Below are 20630 nucleotides of genomic sequence, written 5' to 3'. Positions count from 1 at the left end.
AAATAATGTCCAGTTGTGAACGTCTGAGCGATAAAGTCATTTCACTCTTATAAATTAAAGAATTGATGCTGCAGTATAGACAAAGCAAATCCTACATTTTTGCAGAGACCTGTAGGCTATTAATGGCAATAATGTGCTTGATTCATGAATCCCTGGTTACAATGTATTCCACTTTTCTAATTAAGTCCAATAACAAGTATCACAAAGGTAATTCATAGAAATATCATTGTGTCAAATAACTATTTATTCAAGACAATTCATTACCCGCAATCAATACAATTTTTGTGTAAAGGCCACAGAGCCACAGGAATGAGACTGATTCAGTACTTATGACACTTATCTAAAACCTGGTCCTGATGGCAGACACATTTTGTAACTTTTAAGTCAAAAAAAAAAAAAAAAAACAACATAAAAATACATAGCAGAATATGACAAAATACATGTGATGGGATGACCTATGACTTATTACTGTATGGAATCTAAAATATAGCATGAAGTATAACGTTTTAAAGCAAGTGACATAACACAATTTGTATGTAAATGGAAAAGGAGTGAACTAGTGAGGCTATAGACATAGGTCCTATGCAGGAATCAAGAGCAGGAATCATCTGTTAACGTTTTTCCTCCATGTTCCCGAGATAGGAGTCAACCTGCAGCGAAAAGAAGAGGGAGTCTTAGTGCTGTGATTAAAGGTTAGGTTCACAATTTTTTCACGTGTGTCTTAAAACACACTGTAATCATTCCTCCTGTTCATACTGACTGTTAAAAGATCCCCTTTTAAATGAACTTTCAATGTAAGTGATGGAGGCCAAAATCCACAGTGTGTCCACACAGTCATTTAGTGCAAAAATACATTTAAAAGTTGATCTGAAGCTTATATGAGGCTTCAGGAGTCAGGGTTAGTCATATCAAGTGGATATCTGCCACATTTACACTTTTTTTAGAATCAAATTCCCTCTTTGTGTTTCCTCGGACAGTGTTTCCCCGTTGAGCTGGGGTGGAAGTATAGTAACAAAAAGAGGGACTTTGGCACTAAAAAGACTCTAATGTTGAAAGATATCTACTTGATTTGACTCATTTGGACGACTGAAGCTTCATATTAGCTTCAGATAAACTTTTAAATACATTTTTGCACAGAAGGAGGACTGTGGATTTTGTCCCCCGTCACTTAGATTGTAAGTGCATTATGAATGGATCTTCTAATAGTCAGTATGAACAGGAGGAATAATTATGGCAAGAAAAACCTGTTTCAGTCTTCACTATTGGTTTAAGACAGACTGGGAAAATTGTGAACCCGTCTTTTAAAGAGGAGAGACAAAAATACAGGATATGGAGAATAAAGCTTGTTATGCACATAGCATTTCATCTCCTAATATCACTGAGTAACTTACAAAGGTTAAATGTATTGTCACTACATGTGTAGCACAAAAATCATACAATAGGCCTTATCATTGCACAGACATCACCTGCACTCTCAGATACTTCAGTGCAGCATCTAGCTACACAAGTTACCAAATATACACAGTATGACATGAATAATTCAGCTGATTATTCAAATTATTTAAAAATCTCTCACCCTGAAAATTTGAGTGGAATTAAACAAAGTGAGTGCACAAGTTTCAGGCTTCCAGAGAAAGCAGCTCCACATCAAAGGTTAGAGTGGCGTTTGGTGGGATGATCCCTGGGTGCCCTTTGCTGCCGTAGGCAAAGTCTGGTGAGCATATCAGCTTGGCCCGCTGACCTACACTCATCTGTGGAGAAGATGGAAGATTTACATCAACTCCTGTTGGTAATATTTCTATGCAAAACAGTATATTAAAACCAGTGGTGGAATAAGTATTCAGATCCTTTGCGTTAAGTAAAAGTACCAATACAACAATGTAAAAAATACTCCATTGCAAGTAGAAGTTGCATGAAAAATCTTACTTAAGCAGAAGTACATAACACGTTCCCTCTGACTGATATATTATTATATATGACATCATTAGATTATTAATAGTGACGCATCAGTGTTAGAGCAGCATGTTACTGTTATAGCTGCTGGAGGTGGAGCTAGTTTGAACTACTTTATATACAGTTAGCTAGTTTGGTCCAGCGGTTCCCAACCTAGGGGTCAGGCCCCTCTAAACCATCACCAGATAAATCTGAGGGGTCGTGAGATGATTAATGGGAGAGAAAAGAAGAAAAAACAAAGTTCTGATACACAAATCTGTTTTCAGTTTTTGGACTTTTTCTCTAATCTTTGATGTTTGGTGAAATATTGGATCATTTAAACATTTATTGAAATTAAACCATGTGAGAAGTTTAGAGGGTTTAGACATCTGAAATATGACCCTGACTACACACTGCTTTTTGTAAGACATCAAAAGTCAAAAAGGTTGGAAACCACTAGTTTCATTTTTAACAATGTGTTGTATATTTAAAATCTTGTTATATTATCCATTGTGTCAAACCTTCGTCTGAAAAGTAACTAAAGCTGTCAAACAAATGTAGTGGAGTAGAAAGTACAACATTTCCCTCTGAAATGTAGTGGAAAAGAAGTATAAAGTAGCAGGAAAAAATGGAAATACTCAAGTATAGTACCTCAACATTGTACATAAGAGCAGTACTTGAGTAAATCTACTTGTAAGTTACGTGTGTATCTTCAAAAGCAAAAAGCTCCTCCTCACCTGGGCTACTCCTTCTTCCCAGCCACGGATAACCTCCTGATGTCCAATCTTGAATTTGAACGGCTTCCCCCGGGACCTCGAAGAGTCAAACACTTTCCCATCTGCCAGTGTTCCTGGTGAGGACCAAGAAAGGGGGAGCTATTTAGAGATCTTGCGACATATCACTCGACAATCGGCTTAACTTGGTTGTTGATGAGTCCCACTTTTCTGTGTGCCAAAAGCACCCTCCTAACGGTAACCGAGAGCTAAAGTTAGCCGGCTAGCATCGCGGGGGCCGGTTAGCTCGCTGATGTTCGGTGGCTAGCAGCAGCTACGGTACCGTTAGCTTGACTATTAGCCAGCTAAGCCGTACACCCAAAAGGCTCTAAGTACTTGTAACTGCAAACTGTGCATTAGACGCGTCGGCGACCACCTTGAGTTAGCTAATGTGAGCCAAACTGACAAACTAAGCAATTTAATAAACAGGGGGTTGGACGTTAGCTGCGATGCTAGCAGGGAAAAACAGCAACGGACGTTAGCCGGAACAAATCTGTGATTTCTACTTGGTCCAACATGAAACGAAAACAAAAAAGACTTTTACACCACTCATTGCTAAAGTAAACTGAGTGCAATGCAAGCCTAAAAAATAAAAACATTTTTCGTCCAAATGTTCTGGCTCCGTCCAGCAGCCTCGGCACTAGTCCAGCCTACACACTCACCGACATAGTGCACCACGACGCGCTGCCCCTTCTTTGGAAATGTCCGTCCTGAAAATAGGAAAAATGGAGAGAAAACGTGTAAAAATTAATAAACTATAGCTGCCGTGGATGTAAAACAATATTATGCTGTAAAAAAAAATAAACAAAGCCAGTTTGTTCCCACCATCGCCCGGAGTTATGGTTTCGATTTCTACTCCCATGGTTGGCTCTTCGGTATCCTTTCTCTCGACCACCCGACAATGCGATCGGAAGCAGGAGGCAGGGGCGGCCTGCCGGCGGGCGGGCGGGCGAACGGGTGGGCATAGACGGGGGAAGACGCACCAGTTGGCCGCCGACGCTTTATTATAATAATAGTACCAAATACCCATATATTTTATTATAATAATATAACTGCCTTTTAACAGTCATCATGATCTCTCCAGTTAGAACATGCTGGCTTCAGAATATATGACTATATGATCATTAAGGAGGAATTTCTTTATCATATTGTTCTTGTGTATGCTGCTTTTAGTGGCACAACGACCATGTTTGAGTATCAAATGTTTTTACTGACTATTTACATATAGTGTGGGTACTTGTTGTTGTAATAATAATAATAATAACAACAACAACAATAATAATAATAATTTTATTCATAGAGCGGTTTTCAAGCAATAAGCACAAAGTGTTTTCCAAAGGTGAGGAAATTCAAAACATAAGGGACAATTGCAAGAGGTAAATAATGAAACATGCATACAAACATACATATATGCATATACATACACATAAAAGATAAAAACTCTCAATGAAGGTAATAAAAACCAACAGCTCATCACCACAGAAGTGTATAGTCTATCAGCTGTTAGGAAAAGCCATTCTGTAAAAGTACGTTTACTTTATTAGCAGTTTTATTGTTGATGATTCATTGTTTTTTTGTTTGTTTTTGTTCCCTTTTGCCTTGGATTTTATCACACTATTGTTTTCTCTTATGATGTAATGTTTACTTGTGTGGACCCTAGGTAGTGGTAGTGGCTAATGGAGATCCAAATAAATAAATGAAGACATGAATGGTCACACTCTTGTTTTTATTTTATTTATTTATTTTCCTCTCTCTATCAATTATTTCTTCTCTGTGCAACCCTGTTGTGTTTTTTAGGATTTGAATCCCATTTTTATTTATTTTATTCTATACTTTTAATATTTTTCCCCTTGATCCATAACTATGTCTGTGTTTTCATCTGATTGTATTTCTCAGTCTCTGTAAAGCACTTTGGGTCAACTGTTGTTGTTTTTAATGTTTTTTTAATGTGCTCTATAAATAAGTTGACTTGACTTGACATATGCACGCTAGCTGAAATGCCTTCATCTTGTTTTGAAACTAAACTTACAATAAAGTGTGTGACATTATGACACAAAATTTTAAAATTATTATTCTGATATTAATTGACAACAGATCAACTATATGAAGATATTCACCCCAACATCTCATTGTTAATGTAAGTGTTTGCTGAGTAACATGATATGAGAAGCTTCCAGGGGTTTATTTTGTGAGCTTTGGGGAAAAACATCACAATCTGGCTACTAGTCTAATGTGGTGAGTGGAGAAAATATATTAAAGCAATCATGGAGCAAGATTGTTTTAGGTTTACAGTACCAGTCAAAAGTTTGGACACATCTACCTATTCAAGGGTTTTTCTTTATATTTTACAATTTTCTACATTGTAGATTAATGCTTAAGTAATCAAAACTATAAAATAAATAACGAATAACAAAAATGGCTGTATGCCATTCCAGTGTGTATTACATTGTGATATCAGCTCACTGGAATCAGCTGTACACATAAATGAATCAGAGCCATGATTATTATTAGTTACACCTGTGCTTTTCCTGTTATGACATGTCAAAATACCTGCAGAGAAAAAGGCCTGTTAGCGGAAGGGGGTGTGAAGTAGTTACTGATGCTGCCTTCAGTGTATTTCAAAACTAAAGATTTGTTCTTTCTTGTTTGTTCAGCACATGAACGAATCCTCAAGCTGAACTGTATCAGTGTCACTGACCAAATCAGAAGCTTTTCGCATCAGTATTGTCAGCTCAGCAGTGAAACATGTTACTACCTGGTTAAAAGGTAATTTTGATTTATTACAATGTAGGTCTTGTCCTTTGGTCATTATTTCTGATAATGTTATGATAACATTGTATTCACCAAAGTTATTGCTGAGATCTGGCGATATAAAAACCACTTTATCTTAAAGTAAAACTGAAAATAAACTAATCCAAAATGTTGGCAATAATCCCTAATTGATGAAAGAAGTAGGAACGCCTGCACACCTCCGCCAAGCCACAAAATTTAATCAGTTAGGACAACATTTCAATCCTGCTCAGATCTTCGTCAGATAAAACCCGTGTTGAAACATTGTCCCAACTGATTAAATTTTGTGGTTTGGAGTCAGTGTGCAGTCTTTCCGACTTTTTTCATTGATGCTGCTTTCTAATTGCCTTCCACCGACGTGATGTGCTTATAATTATTCTCCTTCAACTAATAATCCCTAATGGGCCCTTTTCACAGCAGGGATTTTGAGCAGGAAAAGCACAGGTGTAAATAATAACTTTGGCTCCGTTCCATTAATTGTCCTAGTAAGCCATGTCAGTGAGTGAGCACGCACAATACCAGAGCCTGGAACTGGCTCACCTAAAAGGCATTAATGTCATTAATTCCACCTGTGCTTGTCCTGCTTTGACCTTGAAAAGGAACTATTGTACAGGAAAACTGTGTAATCACTATTACGGCAAGTGTAGTTTGTCTAAGTTAAATGAGGAAGCGAGTCTATAAATAGTGAAAGATGCAAAGATTACAACAGACAGCCTGAGTGATAATTTTGCTCTTTGCCTTTGTTTTCCCTTCCAGATAATGTCGCGTAACCTTGGGCATTGTTCAAAACCTGATTGACTGTCTGCTTGCTTGTGTTCCTTACCCAGTATGACTTCTTTCTAACAATGATGATGTCATGATGTGTTATCACTGCTGCAGATATGGAGGTGGTGGTTCTTATAAAGACCTATTTTTAGTAACTAACTGCACAAAACCTTGAAACAATGCAACAAACTAAACTTACTTAGAATTCAAGACAGTCAGAAACAGGACTGTGATTTCACCTATGATTTCACAGTTATCTGTAGCATCACCAGTCACCACAAATCTCTGAATTGAACTGAACAAAGTGATTTGAATCAGAAAAGGGATTTGTAACTTCCACTCTAGGAAATATTGTGATCTCCTCTCGAATTTAATATAGTACTACAGGTTTGAGCAGCATGAGTTGGTAATGACTGACGCAGTGGAGGCTGCGGCTTGAGCTAATTGTTGTTCCTCTGAGAGTAGCTTCAGCTACATGACTCAGTCATTCCACTGTGTTTTTTCCACTTTGAAAACAGTGCAGGGACAAATATTGTGTTCATCCAATCCAGTGTAGACAGCGATTGCATGGGTCTGAAGGTAAGGAGAGCACATATGTATTTCTGTTTGTCTGTATGCAATGTACTGCCTTTAAGCCCCAGCCTATTATGTAGATGTCACATCCATCAAACAGCCAGTCTTGTTGTTCGATGACAGCAATGAAAATGTAGCAGTGAATGACTCCTGACAGTAGAATTTGCACACTACGTTTTGACCCACATTTACTTGCACACGTTCAAAATGTTTGCAAGAGTGTGAATATAAGCATAGAAATTGTACAAACATAGTATTGATAGGATGGTGTTAAAAATAGAAAATGCTTACTTTCATGCATGTGGGGCAATTGTTGACAACAAGAGTACTTACAAACCTGAAGTTATGATAACTTAAAAAGAATAACCAAATTAACACAAATCACAAGGTCAACAAGTCTCCTGTCCAGCATCTTAGAAACAAACAATACTATTAAATCACACAGAGCAACTGAAAGAGGAGAATTGTCGAGACATATGTAATGCAATACACAACTTTAAAAATACTGGAAGGAATATGTCTGTACGCTAAATATGAAGGTAGAGCTATCAGGTGATTGGATTAGCTCAGCATAAATACTGCAAATGGGAAACAGCTAGCCTTCCAAAATTAAAATAATCTGCCTACCATCACCTCTAGTGTTTACTCATTAGCACTTTATAGCAGGTATATTTAACCTGTACACAAACAGAAATGTAAATGACAATTTGAGGTTTTACAGGGAGTTACATGCTGAAACTATTTCTTGGCCAGGACCAATGACTTTGGACAGATTCAGACTAGCAGCTTCCAGTCTTTATGCTAAGCTAAGCTAACTATGATTGCTCTAGCCTCATATTTAGTGTGCAAACATGATTCCTCTTGGCAGGAAAGCCAGTAAGGGTATTTCCCAAAATGTCAAAATATTCCTTTAAGGTATCTCACTATACCCAGGAGACTTTAGATCTCATATTTGACCTGCAAGGATCATTTTCAGGAACATTTCTGCTCAATGTGGCTTCTGCAGAGCACCAGTGAGGGCTGAGTATCTGCTTATGACTCTGAGGATTTGACTGGACAACTGATTTAGGCCTGCTGTATTTTCCAGAAGGGCCTTTCAATTCATTTAAAAGGATAGTTGACTTCACTGGGCTTTTCTTATTGTGATTGTAACAACATGGTGAGGAATTTGACTTGTGCAATGTGTTGGTCTTTGTGTTACAATGTGAAGTTGATGTCACACCAGCATGGGGCTGCTGCAGAATGGTTGACTGCTCTGCATTTTCTCTTGGGTCTGATGATGATGATGATGATGCAGCTTCTGGGCTGTGTGAAGAAAAAAACATTTCCATCACTGTCATAGATCCAAAATGTGTATGTACTGTATGTTAAAAATAAGGTGTCATATTGTAAGGAGTTTTCGGAGAAATATGAATTTCAATGTCCCCAGAGTCATAAGTTATTAATCATTAAAGTAAATAAAAAAGTCTTTGCATTGCCTATTCCAAAATACAAAATAGCTTTATACTAGCTGTTATACTGCAGCTATTTTAGCAAAGGTATTGTTTTGAGTTGCTTTGACTTCAGTCTATTCACAGTTTGAAGGTCTGAGAAAAACCTTTAAAGGAATAGTTTGACATTCTTTCTTGCAGAGAGTTAGATGAGAAGATTGATCCCATGCACATGTCTGTGCATTAAATATGTGAGAGCCAGGAGTCAATTATATTAGCTTAACTTAGCTTAGCTTAGCTAGGCATAAAGACTGGAAACAGAGGGAAACAGCCAGCCTGACTCTGTCCAAAGTTTAAAAGTTTACCACGTTGTATCTTGTGAATGAATTAAACAGATGTTAGTTATTAGATTAGATTAGATAACATATTTTAATTAGTGAACTATGGAGGTGCTGGTAGACTTATTGTTGAACTTTGGACAGAACCAGGCTAACCCCTGTTTCCAGTCTTTATGCTAAGCTAAGCTATTTCACTCCCAACTAGAATGAGAGCGGTATCGATCCTCTCATCAAACACTCTGCAAGGAAGCAAATAAGTGTATTTCCCAAAATGTTGAACTATTATTTTAAAGACAAACCATCTCTCAGTAAAGTTAGTCAGAGTTGTGTTGGGTTTGAACCTAAGAAAACATGTTGGCAAAAAGAATTTTGGACAGCTAGGGTGGTGACCCTTGAAAGATGAAGCCTTACAACAACAACAACATGATATAACAACAAAGCCCCTGAGTATCCCATAGATCACCTTCATAGCATTTGGGAACTCATGTTCACCAGACTAGAGCCTGTGTTGCCAACTTGTGCCAAGGTTTGATACTTAATTAAGGCTTATGGGAAACTTGCAAGTGTAAGCTTACCATCCTAGTTATATGTCATTTTTTTATCATTCATTTTTTTGGCTATTTGACTTTCTGGAGTCGTGTCGTTCAGCGGAGACTCCAGGAAGTCACTGCACCGGGCCAAGAAATAGTTTCACACATAACCCCCTGTAAAACCACAATTTATGGATTAAACAAACTAGCTATAACATGTTTATTAGAGAGCTTTAAAAGTGATGGTAGATGGAGCCTGGCTAGTTGTTTCCCCTTGTTTCCAGTCTTTATGCTAAGCTAAGCTAACCAGCTTCTGGCTGTTAGCTTAATATTTAGTTTGCAAATTATAAGAGTGGCGTTAATCTTCTCATCTAACTCTTTATGAGAAATAAAATCAGCCTGTTTCCCAAAAGGTTGATCTATTCTTTCAATAGCTCATTAACTTGTAATGCTGAAGTAATGCTGACAAATGCAAATAAGAGAAGAATTCAAGGCTCTGGAAAAATAGCTTCACTACTGATAGATATGACTGGCTATTTGATATCCAGACCAATAATACAGAACACCCAGAGGGGCTTCTTCCTTTCTGAAATGACCGAACAGACAGACTCTGACTGTGACTTCAAAGATGACATGACAGGAACCAAACAGCAACTTACTGAACTGTGGTCAGTTGTTCCTGGAGCTGCAAACATTGCCTCTCATTGATTGGGTAAGAGCGAAAAAAGATCATTCCTATCAGCAGAAGTGTGATAGGAACTGGTGAGAACAGCACGATCAGAGCCGTCACCACTCCGTCCCCATGGTTACATGCACCCGCTCTGTAGCCCACAAACCTGCAGAGGCAAGGCGAGAAACAAAAATGTGACAGACCAACGGATGAGGGCCCACACATAACACGTAAAGCGAGTGGATGGAAGATTGACTCACTGCAAAGTCATAGTTGAGATTCCAACAGACAGGCCTCCTGCCAGCTTACTGCAGAAGGCATAACAGGAGAAAAACAGCGGCTCCAGGTCCTTGCACGAGGGATGTCTCACAGCAAAGTCATCCACCACATCTGGGAGCATGGACCTGTAGCAGAGACGAACAAGCTGACATATCACCTGAAAAGTACATGTCTGTTTTAGGGCTGCAATTTATGATTATATTATCAATTAATATGTCAATTAATTGGTTAGTTGTTTTGGTCTATAAAATGTCAGAAAATGATGAAAAATGTCGATCACTAGTTCCCAAAGCCTAAGGTGATGTCCTCAAATGTATTGTTTCGACTCAAACAGTCCACAACCCAAAAATATTCAGTTTACTGTCATAGATACTAAAGAAACCAGAAAATATTCACCTGTGAGAAGCTGGAATCAGAGACACTTTTTTCTTAAAAAAATGATTCCAAAAATGATTATCAAAATAGTTGGCGATTAATTTAATGTTTAAGTTGACAACTAATCGATTAATCGAGTAATCATTGCAGCTCTAGATGAGAACTGACCAGTCAACAAAACAGATCGTTACTAGAATATTCATCAGTTTCCAGGGTCAGGTAGAGGCAATGTGAATGATTCATGTGCACCGCATTGGGTTTTGATCCTGATTAGATCTGACAGGGGCCTCGGAAAGGACTGAGAACTTTGTGTACTTGCTGAGAGCTGACTCACCAGGGTAGCAAGAATATGGTCGCCACGCTGAATCCCATCAGAATGCACATAGTCATGAAGACTGGCAGGTTGCTGGGAACACAGGCGACTATAATCACAGCTGGGATGAAGAGCTGAGAGAGACATAAACAGGCCACACGGGTAAGAAGGAGGCTCAAGGAAAATTCATTCTTATCACCCAGATTATTGTGAAGGAATTTCTCTGGTTTCTTACTGAAAGTCCGATGAAAACTGTGGCCTTTTTTCCAATTCTCAGAAGAACTACTTGCCATAAAGGAACTGCTATAGAGGCAGAAGCCTGTGAAAATAATGATAATAATTAATGTGCAGTTTGTGAAAATCTCTGAAAGCTATTAAAATATTGCATTTATAAACATCTTGGACAGCAATGTGTGATATTCATGTTAGTTGCATCTTACCAGTAAAACCAGTAGGAGGTGCTGGAACTGGGGCCCCAGCCCAGCTGCATGACTGCAAAAAAGTGCAAAATTACCCAAGGACATCTGAAAAAAACAGATGGGGAACATTTTATTGTATTACTGTTTGATAGCCATTAAATGAACTTAAGTATAAAGTATAAAATATGCAAGGATGATTATACAAGGAGTGTTTTCTAATTAGGTCTCAGGACTCATTATGAATAATTATATGAATATCTCATAAGAGGCAAGGTTTAGAGGAATGCAACAAAGCCACTACAAGCTTACAAGTTGTACCTGAAATGCAAGTACACTGAACACAAAGCCAAGCACCAGCCGTTGGTAAGGAATGTGGCATATCAGCAGCTTAAGAGAGGTCAGATATGACGGTCGTTCTTTGTCATCTGAGCAGAGTGGCGCTGAAAAGAAAACGAAAATGAGACGTCAAAGGAAGAGTAGTAAAATACCAGAAATATACACATTTCACACAGATTAACTTTACAGTAGAAGTAAAAGGCTCTCATGAACTCAACATTGAACCATAACATTATTTTTTTATATTAAGTTCTCTGATTTATGTCATATTTTCAAATTGGAAAACATTAGTTATATTCTGATAAAAGAATAAATTTCAACCAGGTTAAAAACAGCATATTTTTATTTATAGTATATTTGGACATTTGCCACCTCTAAATGACTCACCCCGCTGTTCCTTCACCCCCAGGAAGAGAACCAGGCTACAGAGGAAAAACAACGCACCTATGACCAAAGCTGAGGTCAGGAAAGCCGTTTGCTGGGGGTGAAATACACAAGTTAAACCTTTACAGATAAATAAAGCATATGCTGCCTTCAAACACATACCCAGGGGCTTGAAAACACAAGTAAACAATGCCTCCTGCTTAAAATTTGTGCTATTCAGTAAAGTAATTATAAGTTAGGGATGACTTTAGAAGTTTGTACTGCTTTAGAGCATTATTATCAACACTTCGATGACTGTAAATAGTCATTTAACTTGGGAGATAAGTTTATTTGCTTTCTTTCAGAGAGTTAGATGAAAAGATTGATAACACTCTCTTATTTGTGTGTTAAATATGAAGCAGTTATTTTTAGTTTAGCATAAATGTGTCAACCCTTACATACCGTTCAGGTCAAATTTGACCCATTTTTACATTTAAGAGCAGTAAAAACACGCTAAACACTTTTGGCTTGAAATTTGATGATTTTTCCTAAACTGACCAAGAATATATATATTTTTGTGCAGCTGATACAGATTTTTGTACATTGAAGGTGTTCCAGGTTAAATTTGACCTGTATTTATTCAAAAATGTTGTTACATTCGTCTCATTAAATAACATTCATTAATATCATGATGGCTGTTATGTTCTCCCGATAACATAAGACCATAATATAATGAGATTATAAATGGTTTTGCCCATAAACAAATAGTGTAAAACATAAAGACGACACAGTCTCTGCTCTCTGAAAGCTTCATTAAGGATTATTCACCCATTCATTAATGACTGGTTTATTAATAAGGTATTTATGATTGAAAAAAAGATTTGTGGTTAAGAAGTTTAGTATAGAGACTAATTATGAGGATACTGTGAGAGGTCAGAATATGAACTGTATGGAAGGGTTAATTATTGACTTTTAGACGTGCTGGTAGGCAGGTATTTGGCTGTCTACAGACAGAGCCAGGCTAGCTGTTTCTCCCTGTTGTAAATCTTTATGCTAAGCTACGCTAACCCATTGGCTCCAGCTTACAGACAAATAAAAGAGTTATATCATCTTCTCACGTAACTCTCAGCAAGAAAAATAAGTGTATTCCCCAAAATGTCAAAGTATTCTTTTAATCTGACATAATAATCCCTCTTTAAGTTATATATAGTTTAACTGTAATGGTTTGTTTTTGCACACACACTTGTCTAATTCCATTAACTCTAATTAGTTTCTCCTTAACCAGGTGTGGTTGTGTAATAACTTGGTAGACAAGCCTGACGACACACACAGATAAGCTAAGAATACTAAATTACAGGGTAACAAGATATCCCTGGGACAATAGCAGCACAATGCCATAAAAATGCTGCTATAGGCTGCTAAAGGATAGGATGGGAGGGTATCTCAGCTAGAGTGACCATATATTTTTTTAAATTCAGTTTTGGGCTGCATTTTATCTGCAGCATCTACCGTTTCCTGAAGTAATGCAGTGAGTGGTGGAGATGAGCTTTGAGGGATTTCATGAGCCTCGTCCTGCTGTAGACAGGCCTCCTGCTTCTCTGTGTTGTACACAGCTACAACACGACCCTGAATTACAGAAGCCAGCAGCATCGCCACCATCTCCACACTCATTCCTGCACAAGACAGACAGAGACACAGGGAGGCAGACAAAGAGTGTGATGAAGCAAACATTTTTTTTTTGGCTCTGTGGTGTTTTCCACATGAGTGTGAGTGAGTCTTTTCTTACTGTAGGCTGTGGCAGAGTCTCTATCTCTCTGATCTCCCCCCAGGAACATGTTGAGTGAGAGGTAGGGGACGTTGTAGCACTGTTAATGGACGACAGGGGAAAACATGACGCCAACTGACAGCACATGAGCAGTGTGAAACTCTGTAGCCATGGTGACACGGCATGGAGCAAAATGGCAGCGGTAACAATGACATGAGGGTAGTATGACATTCTGTCACCATGGTGACATGAAAAAGACAGTGTGAGGACAGATTGAAACACAAGATGGCGGCTAGATGGCAATGAGATGGGGGGAAAGGAGCGAGAGGTGCTGGCAACACACTGACTTACGCTCATTAGGGTCTCAAACAGGCAGGATGTTGTGAGGAACCACAGCACGCTGACAGCCTGAGACATCGAGCCTTGTGGCACAAACCACAGCAGCAGATAGGACAGGACGCCAAATGGCGTGGAAAGAACCAGCCTGTGTGATAAACATTGATAGTTCTGTTGAATAAACGCCGGGGGGATGAATCGTAGCTTAACTGAAGATGAAGTGTGTGTTAAGGATGTACAGTAGCTCCACCAACCATGGAGTGAGTTTGCCAATGGGTGTCCAGTTGCTGCGGCTCACCAGATATCCAACCAGAGGGTCCGTCACAGCATCCCAGACTCGACTCACAAACAAAATCATGGAGACATAGAAGGCCTCCATCTGGAAATATATGTAATTGAGATCTTAAAACTCTGATTACAATAAGATTTGCTTTGCTTTTTCAAGAGGACATATCATGAACATTTCCAGGTCTGTATTATATTTCTGGGGCTCTACTGGAATATCTTTGCATGATTTACAGTTTAAAAAAAAACTCTCCATATTTATCTTATATTGGCTCTTAACGTAGCCCCTTGGTTCGGCCTCTGTCTGAAACAGGCTGTTTTCCTTTCCTGTCTCTTTAAGACCCCCCCCTCCCCGATGAGCCCACTCTGTTCTGATTGGTTAGCAACGTAAACAAACAATAGTAGATTTTGCTTCTTTTCTTCCCCCTCTTTCTTAACTCGAAATAGAAACTTCTCAAATACATCCATACATGTTTGAGCCCAAAACATGTCAGTGGACAACGCAAACACCCATGGCAACAACTTTAGCAACACAGACTACAGAATGGACGGGTTTGTGGGCATGCGCAAAACAATCTCACATCAGTTCGATGGGGAAGTAGAGGTGACTCTGCAAACAAAGCATTCACAGCAGGCTTTTGACTTGAAGTCAACATTTTTACATATGTTCACCTCAGATTTTGGAACTTTGACCATGTTTACATAAATATCCGACATTATCACAGTATATAAATGTCAAAATCACAAAAAACATGATATGTCCCCTTTAATAGAATTTTGCATTTACAAGCTGAGGAACTACACTGTATAATCGTATAGTAATACAAGTTCAACTTTAACTTTTACCTGCACAACATCCAGAAGGAAAATCTGCAGGGAAATACCTATAGCCACCGATGTGATCTGAAACGGGACGCCACCCACGGCGTAACACATCTTCCTGGTCAGAGGGATCCCCCCCGACCCCTGAGACCACCAGAGAGAAGAGCAGACAGGAAGGTTGAGGAAAATATTACTGTTGTCCCTGGTAACCACTAAAAACATGCGATCAAACATTTAGTTGATTTTGTTTAATACATTACTTCTGCAAAATCTGCAATGAAATAGATTAAAAACTTCTGTCATATTTTGAATATGATTTGAAAAAATAGTAGAGGAGAAAAGTCAGTTTGAAAACTTACCCTGTGTTGCTGACCGTTGGATGAGTTTCTGTCCGCGGTCTGATTTAATAACTGAGCCTTTAATGTCTGTAGCTGATTTGTAAAATCCTTGAGGCAACTCATCCTTTGAAGTTAGGAAAGAATAACGACACATACGGACTGTTCTCCAGAAGTAATCCTCATGCTAGTTGCAATCTTCCACTGCATGTATTAAATAACAGCAGCTCTCTGCACACAGTTGTACTTAAGTCCCACTTGTTTGACACAAGAATCTGGTTGAACAACTCTTTTGTATTTGAAAGTGAGGTACTCATATTCAGCCCACCTGCTCACATTTAAGGATGAATAGACTCAACAACAAAGCTTATTATTTACAGTATGAGTTCCGTGAAAAAACACGCTTTATTAATGGATCTGGATCATCAGATCGATGCTTGGCTTTGTGTTCAGTGCACTTGCATTTCAGGTACAACTTGACCTCATAGTGGCTGTGTAGCATTAGAGCTGATTAGTCAATTGATCTACAGAAAAATAATCGGCAACTATATTGATAATTGATTAATCATTGAAGTGATAGAAAATGTCAAACATTTCATGTAATTTGTGATGATTTGCTGCTATTCTCCGTCTTGTGTGATGGTAAATTCAATATATTTGGATTTTGGTTGAACAAAACAGGCAATTTGATGACATCACCTTGGGCTGGTGGACATTATTCACTGTTTTCAGGCATTTTATAGACATGTTTCCTTTTCTGTTTTATCTCAGATGTCCTTGGGAACTTCAATTGCAGTCATGCAGCTCGGCAGGGAGCTCAGTTCCAGCACCTCCTACTGGTTCTACTGGTAAGATGCAACTAAATACTGTAATATAACACACTGCTTTCTTCGATGTCAATTGTTTTCTAAGATTTCCCATATTACACAAAGAAAAAACAAGATACACTATGAATTTAAAATGAAAACGTGTTATTTTCTCGAAAGCAGTTTCTCTATGGCAGGCAGTTCTTCTGAGAATCTGAAAATAGGCCACATTTTTCATCACACCTGCACTAAAACTATAGAACAAAGCGTTGACTGCTCTGACCCTGAATATCAGTGAAACTCTTGCCTTCCTGCCTGTTGATTCGCTTTTTTCTCTCTCTGAAAATTACACAAGAATACAACGCTTCTCCTATATGGTCAGCAAAATAGTTTCAAAGCAATTTCACATAAATACCGATGTATCACATTAAGCCTTTCTCAGTCCTGCGCCCCCAGACTCTGGATCAGTCTCCTTGTAGAGTTGAGAACATACATCTCATTCACAAGTTTCAAAACTCAATTTAAACCTAATCTTTTTAAAGGTGCTTTTAACTAGAAATATCTTCTATATTTTAACCGAGCCTACAGTATTAATTGCCATTTTATTTATATTAGTCATTTTAAAATCTCTCTTTGATTAGTCTGTTGTTTGATGTTTTTAATGTTACCGTTTCTTGTGTCTGTCTTTTTCATGTTTTTTGTCCATGCTTATTAAAGCACTTTGTATTGCATGAAATGTGCTTTATAAATAAAAGGTTTTATTATGATTATTATAATTATTTTAAAAATCAGGGGTTTTGACCTCGTACTCTGAGGAAATGTATCACTGTTGGTTAAGCTCTTCTATATTCGGTGTGTTCATTAAAATAAATCACAGGACCAAACAAAATATTTGCATCATTCAACCTTTAATGCCGTCCATTTACAGCCTGACCAGCATCGATCACAGATGTCACTTTAATGTCCAGACAGCTACAATGATAACAATCCCATTATGAGACATCCAAAAAAAAATGTATAAATCAAAATAAAACAAAAAACTGAAGATGATCTCAGAGTAAAAAAAAAACAAAACAACAACTCTTGGTTGTTCAATAACAAGAATTTCATTTCCTAATTTATAGGTATTAAAAGAAAAAAAAATCCAACCAAAACAAAAAGAAACAAGTGAACCAACAGAGTGAATTACAAACAAATTCACATCCATCACTGTATCATTGGCACATACACACACACACATTGAGAGGCCTGCTTCCAGTTAAATCATGAGATCCATCAGTGTATGTTTTATGCACTTGGACATGTTGAAACTTTTACTTTTGTTTCAATGTTTAACTTCATCTTATAAATTTGTACTCTTACTTGCATTGTCCTTGGCCTGACGGAGTCCATAGAGCCATTTAATCACTCTTGCATTTCTCTCAATGACAGAAACCCCGTAGGGAACACGCTCTGTAACTTTCCCAGCATCCTCATCCTCATCATCTTCCTCTTCTCTGTCAGAGCCTGCACACTCAGACCCCGGAGCGCTCACACTGCGGAAACGGGCGAGGGAGACAATGTCAGAACTAGAACCAGTCAAGTCCTGCAGGTCTGCGGGATCCAAACCGCACAAGTTGAAGAAGCGCTCCAGCTCTGTTCCGGCACGGGAGTATCTGTCACTCATGTCTGATTTAGAGCGGGTCAGAGAGGGGCGATGTTTCCTGGAGCTGGACGAAGACAAACGGGTGATTGCTGGGGAGGGAGGGGGGAAAACAGGGAGGCTGGGGGGAGGTGCAGCGGGGACGGAGGTTTCAGGGTTGTCGGGTTTAGATGGGGCAACAACAGGTTTCACAGGAGAGGGACCTGGTGTTGTTCTAAGGTGGAAGAGATGCAGCTGTGAAGTAGCCGGGTGGAGTGGAAACTGGGAATGTAAAGGTATGGGCTGAAGGGGCTGCCGGATGTACTGAGGGGGTCTGCTGGGTGTCCTCGCAGGGCTGGTCTGAGGCATGACATCCACCCTGCGCACAGTCCCTGCAACCGGAGCCCCAGCAGAGCCTGGACTCTCTACTCTTGCAGGCCCAGATGCTTTTAATCTCACTTTAGCCTGACTGGACCAGGCGGGACGGGGAGGTGGACATGGTGGGACCTTTTTCTGTTGTGCAGGTTTGGGACAAGGAGAGCTATGTGCAGTGGCAGCACAATCAGGAGCTTTACTGTCCTCTGAGCTCACAGCAGCACCATCGGTCACATCGCTGATGAGGTTACTCAGGTGCTCCAAATTGAGCTGGGCGCCCTCCTGCTTTGCTTTTGTTGGGGTCGGTGCCTTCCTGGTGGGCCGCAGAGCGGTTCTGGGGCTTAACAGAGGCTTCTGCACTTCAGGAGGCCTCACTGGCTGCTGCTTAGAGAGAGCCACCTGACTCTTGACATATTTAGCCTTGTCTGCTTCCAGCCTCTCCACTGCACTCTGCTTTGGTCTCTCTGCTGCGGTCAGGCATTGCCGGTAGAAGTCTGGACCCACGGGCCCCTTTGGCCGCAAGCGTGGAGGTGTAGCAGCTACAGCATTCCTCGCTGGTTGCCTCAGTTGGTGCTGGAGAGTCTCCACAGGCATTTTGTGAAACTAGTAGTTGTACCTGTCTGCGTCCACAGTTTTTTCTTTAGCTACTGCGGAAGAAAAATCCTTTATTCTGCAGAGATAGCAACGTTATCCTTTATTTGTGCCTCTGTGTGGCATAATCACCTCCATTTTTGAACAGATGTAACCCCAGCATCTCAATTCCTTGACATTTGGATATCCTGTGCAAAAGAGACATCACATCAGCACCAGAAACAAAGTCAGGTGAAGAAGAAGAATAAAAACATTTACCTCAAAACACAAGCAAGCATCTCTTTCTCCCACACTTTAAGTACTTAAACACAGACAGGACACAGCCAACTCAACAAAAGACCCGACACCCATAAACCCTCCCTTCTCTTCTGCAACCAATCACTCTCCTGAAACACTTTACATCCTGCAAGTTCATTGGCCGCCGGCTGCGACGGATTTGAACAATTACTCGCAGTCATCTCGGCAGACAAACACACAATAAAACTGACAGTTCATTTTCAGTCAGTAGAAGGCCTGTGAAAAGAGTAGCAGAAGTGTGTGTTTGTGTGTGTGTGTGTGTGTGTGTAAGAGAGGGGTGATGGGGAGGTGCATCAGGACAGCTGTCAACAAGCTATTGTCTGGAGGCAATACAGAGCAGATCACACACACCAACAGCTGCTATGGGAACAATGGCTCCTCATCTTTAAATAAAGCAGCCGGTTGCCAGGGTTTGTAGCCGGCTTTTTCTTGAGCTACGAGCCTCCGTGGGTTAAATCAAAACAAAGAGGTTCGACTGAGCATCTTTGTGTTCAGTTATAAGCCTCTTACTGTGGTAAAGGTCATAATAATGAACTCGGTAAACACAGGAACTTTTTTCTGTACTTCTGTATGTACTTAAGATACTGTGAGTGAGTTTGAAAGATGCCGCTCGCAACAGTCTGCATCTGCCAGTCACATTCTCTACATATTTGCCATTCCAGTCTGAGCCAGGCCGGACTCCTGCTGACAGAGCTGTTGAACTTTCTGTCCAGCGTACCTCCATTCTTACCTGCCTTGAGGTTTTCAGATCTCCTTGAGCTCACAAAACAAACCGATCTCCCTTTAAAAGAGACCCAGACAGGGTAATACATAATTAAGGTAGAAGGCTACAAACCAAAGAGGTGGACCAGACAAACACAAATAGACACTAATTTAGTGGTTGTGGGTCAAGTGTCTGCTTGTTCTGCTATTTAGGGTAAATGCCAAACATGGAAGGCAAAAGAACGCCAAAGACAAATGACACAGAAACACAAAAGGACAGGTAAACAACTGTTGACTCACGGCCTACGCAGTCTTGTCCTGACAAGCTGAAGTCTGCCTGTATGAGAAGGTGTTGGTTTGGGTTTTTTTAGCTGCTTGGACAAAGTCACCAAGAAAAGTTTTTTGGCATTGCTACAGAAAACTCACCTTGACGACTCCTGTTGAACTCCTGGGTTTCTCTTTTAAGTCCCACATATAAGCTGTGCTCGCCTACTGAGGTGAATGTGTGTGAATGTGTTTGAAACCACTTAACAGCTCAAGGCAAACCTGTTTGACAACTCATGTGTGCCCCTCCAGAGCCCGCCCCTTCTTGCTGATTGGTCCAATCAGTTTCCTACAAGGAAACAATTTGGCCACATGACTCCGTGCCATTATCCTGTGCTGCTGGATGATAAGCACTTTCTGTTTTCTGCTGCCATAATTCAGTTAATAGTCAACTCATATTTCATTATTCAGCACATGCCGGAAGACTTTAAGCTGTTTAAAGGTCTGTTTTGATTGTGGTAAAGATATAAAGTGTAATAGAAATA

General features: G+C 39.6%; 3 protein-coding genes across 5 annotated transcripts; all 3 read right to left on the bottom strand.

Annotated features, from left to right (window-relative positions):
* Nucleotides 1-223: 223 nt before the first annotated feature.
* LOC122982896 (peptidyl-prolyl cis-trans isomerase FKBP1A-like) lies at nt 224-3662 on the bottom strand. Its single transcript, XM_044352515.1, has 5 exons — nt 3531-3662; nt 3368-3415; nt 2670-2782; nt 1577-1751; nt 224-650 (listed from the first exon to the last, which is right to left on the bottom strand). Exons 1-4 carry the CDS (start codon nt 3565-3567, stop codon nt 1620-1622), a joined length of 330 nt encoding a protein of 109 aa, XP_044208450.1. The 5' UTR covers nt 3568-3662; the 3' UTR covers nt 224-650; nt 1577-1619.
* A 3462-nt stretch (nt 3663-7124) lies between these two features.
* Nucleotides 7125-15899, bottom strand: mfsd2al2 (major facilitator superfamily domain containing 2a-like 2). The gene is made up of 14 exons (XM_044350620.1): nt 15454-15899; nt 15119-15238; nt 14242-14366; nt 14003-14135; nt 13673-13751; nt 13396-13559; nt 11911-12001; nt 11506-11627; nt 11209-11292; nt 11004-11087; nt 10790-10902; nt 10062-10205; nt 9791-9967; nt 7125-8138 (listed from the first exon to the last, which is right to left on the bottom strand). The coding sequence occupies exons 1-14, from the start codon at nt 15553-15555 to the stop codon at nt 7757-7759; spliced, it is 1920 nt and encodes a 639-aa protein (XP_044206555.1). The 5' UTR covers nt 15556-15899; the 3' UTR covers nt 7125-7756.
* Nucleotides 15900-17134: 1235 nt separating this feature from the next.
* fam110a (family with sequence similarity 110 member A) lies at nt 17135-20583 on the bottom strand. 3 transcript variants are annotated; one of them, XM_044352460.1, is made up of 2 exons: nt 20248-20583; nt 17135-19010 (listed from the first exon to the last, which is right to left on the bottom strand). In XM_044352460.1, the coding sequence occupies exon 2, from the start codon at nt 18823-18825 to the stop codon at nt 17578-17580; it is 1248 nt and encodes a 415-aa protein (XP_044208395.1). In that variant the 5' UTR covers nt 18826-19010; nt 20248-20583; the 3' UTR covers nt 17135-17577. The 3 variants fall into 3 exon arrangements, with proteins under 3 accessions (XP_044208395.1, XP_044208397.1, XP_044208396.1); XM_044352462.1 differs by lacking the exon at nt 20248-20583 and adding an exon at nt 20122-20209; XM_044352461.1 differs by lacking the exon at nt 20248-20583 and adding an exon at nt 19081-19531.
* Between the last annotated feature and the right edge of the window lie 47 nt (nt 20584-20630).

This window comes from Thunnus albacares, chromosome 5, assembly GCF_914725855.1.
Source record: "Thunnus albacares chromosome 5, fThuAlb1.1, whole genome shotgun sequence".
NCBI lineage: Eukaryota > Metazoa > Chordata > Actinopteri > Scombriformes > Scombridae > Thunnus > Thunnus albacares.
Note: the sequence above shows the minus strand (reverse complement) of the source record. Positions and strands in the feature narration are given on the sequence as shown.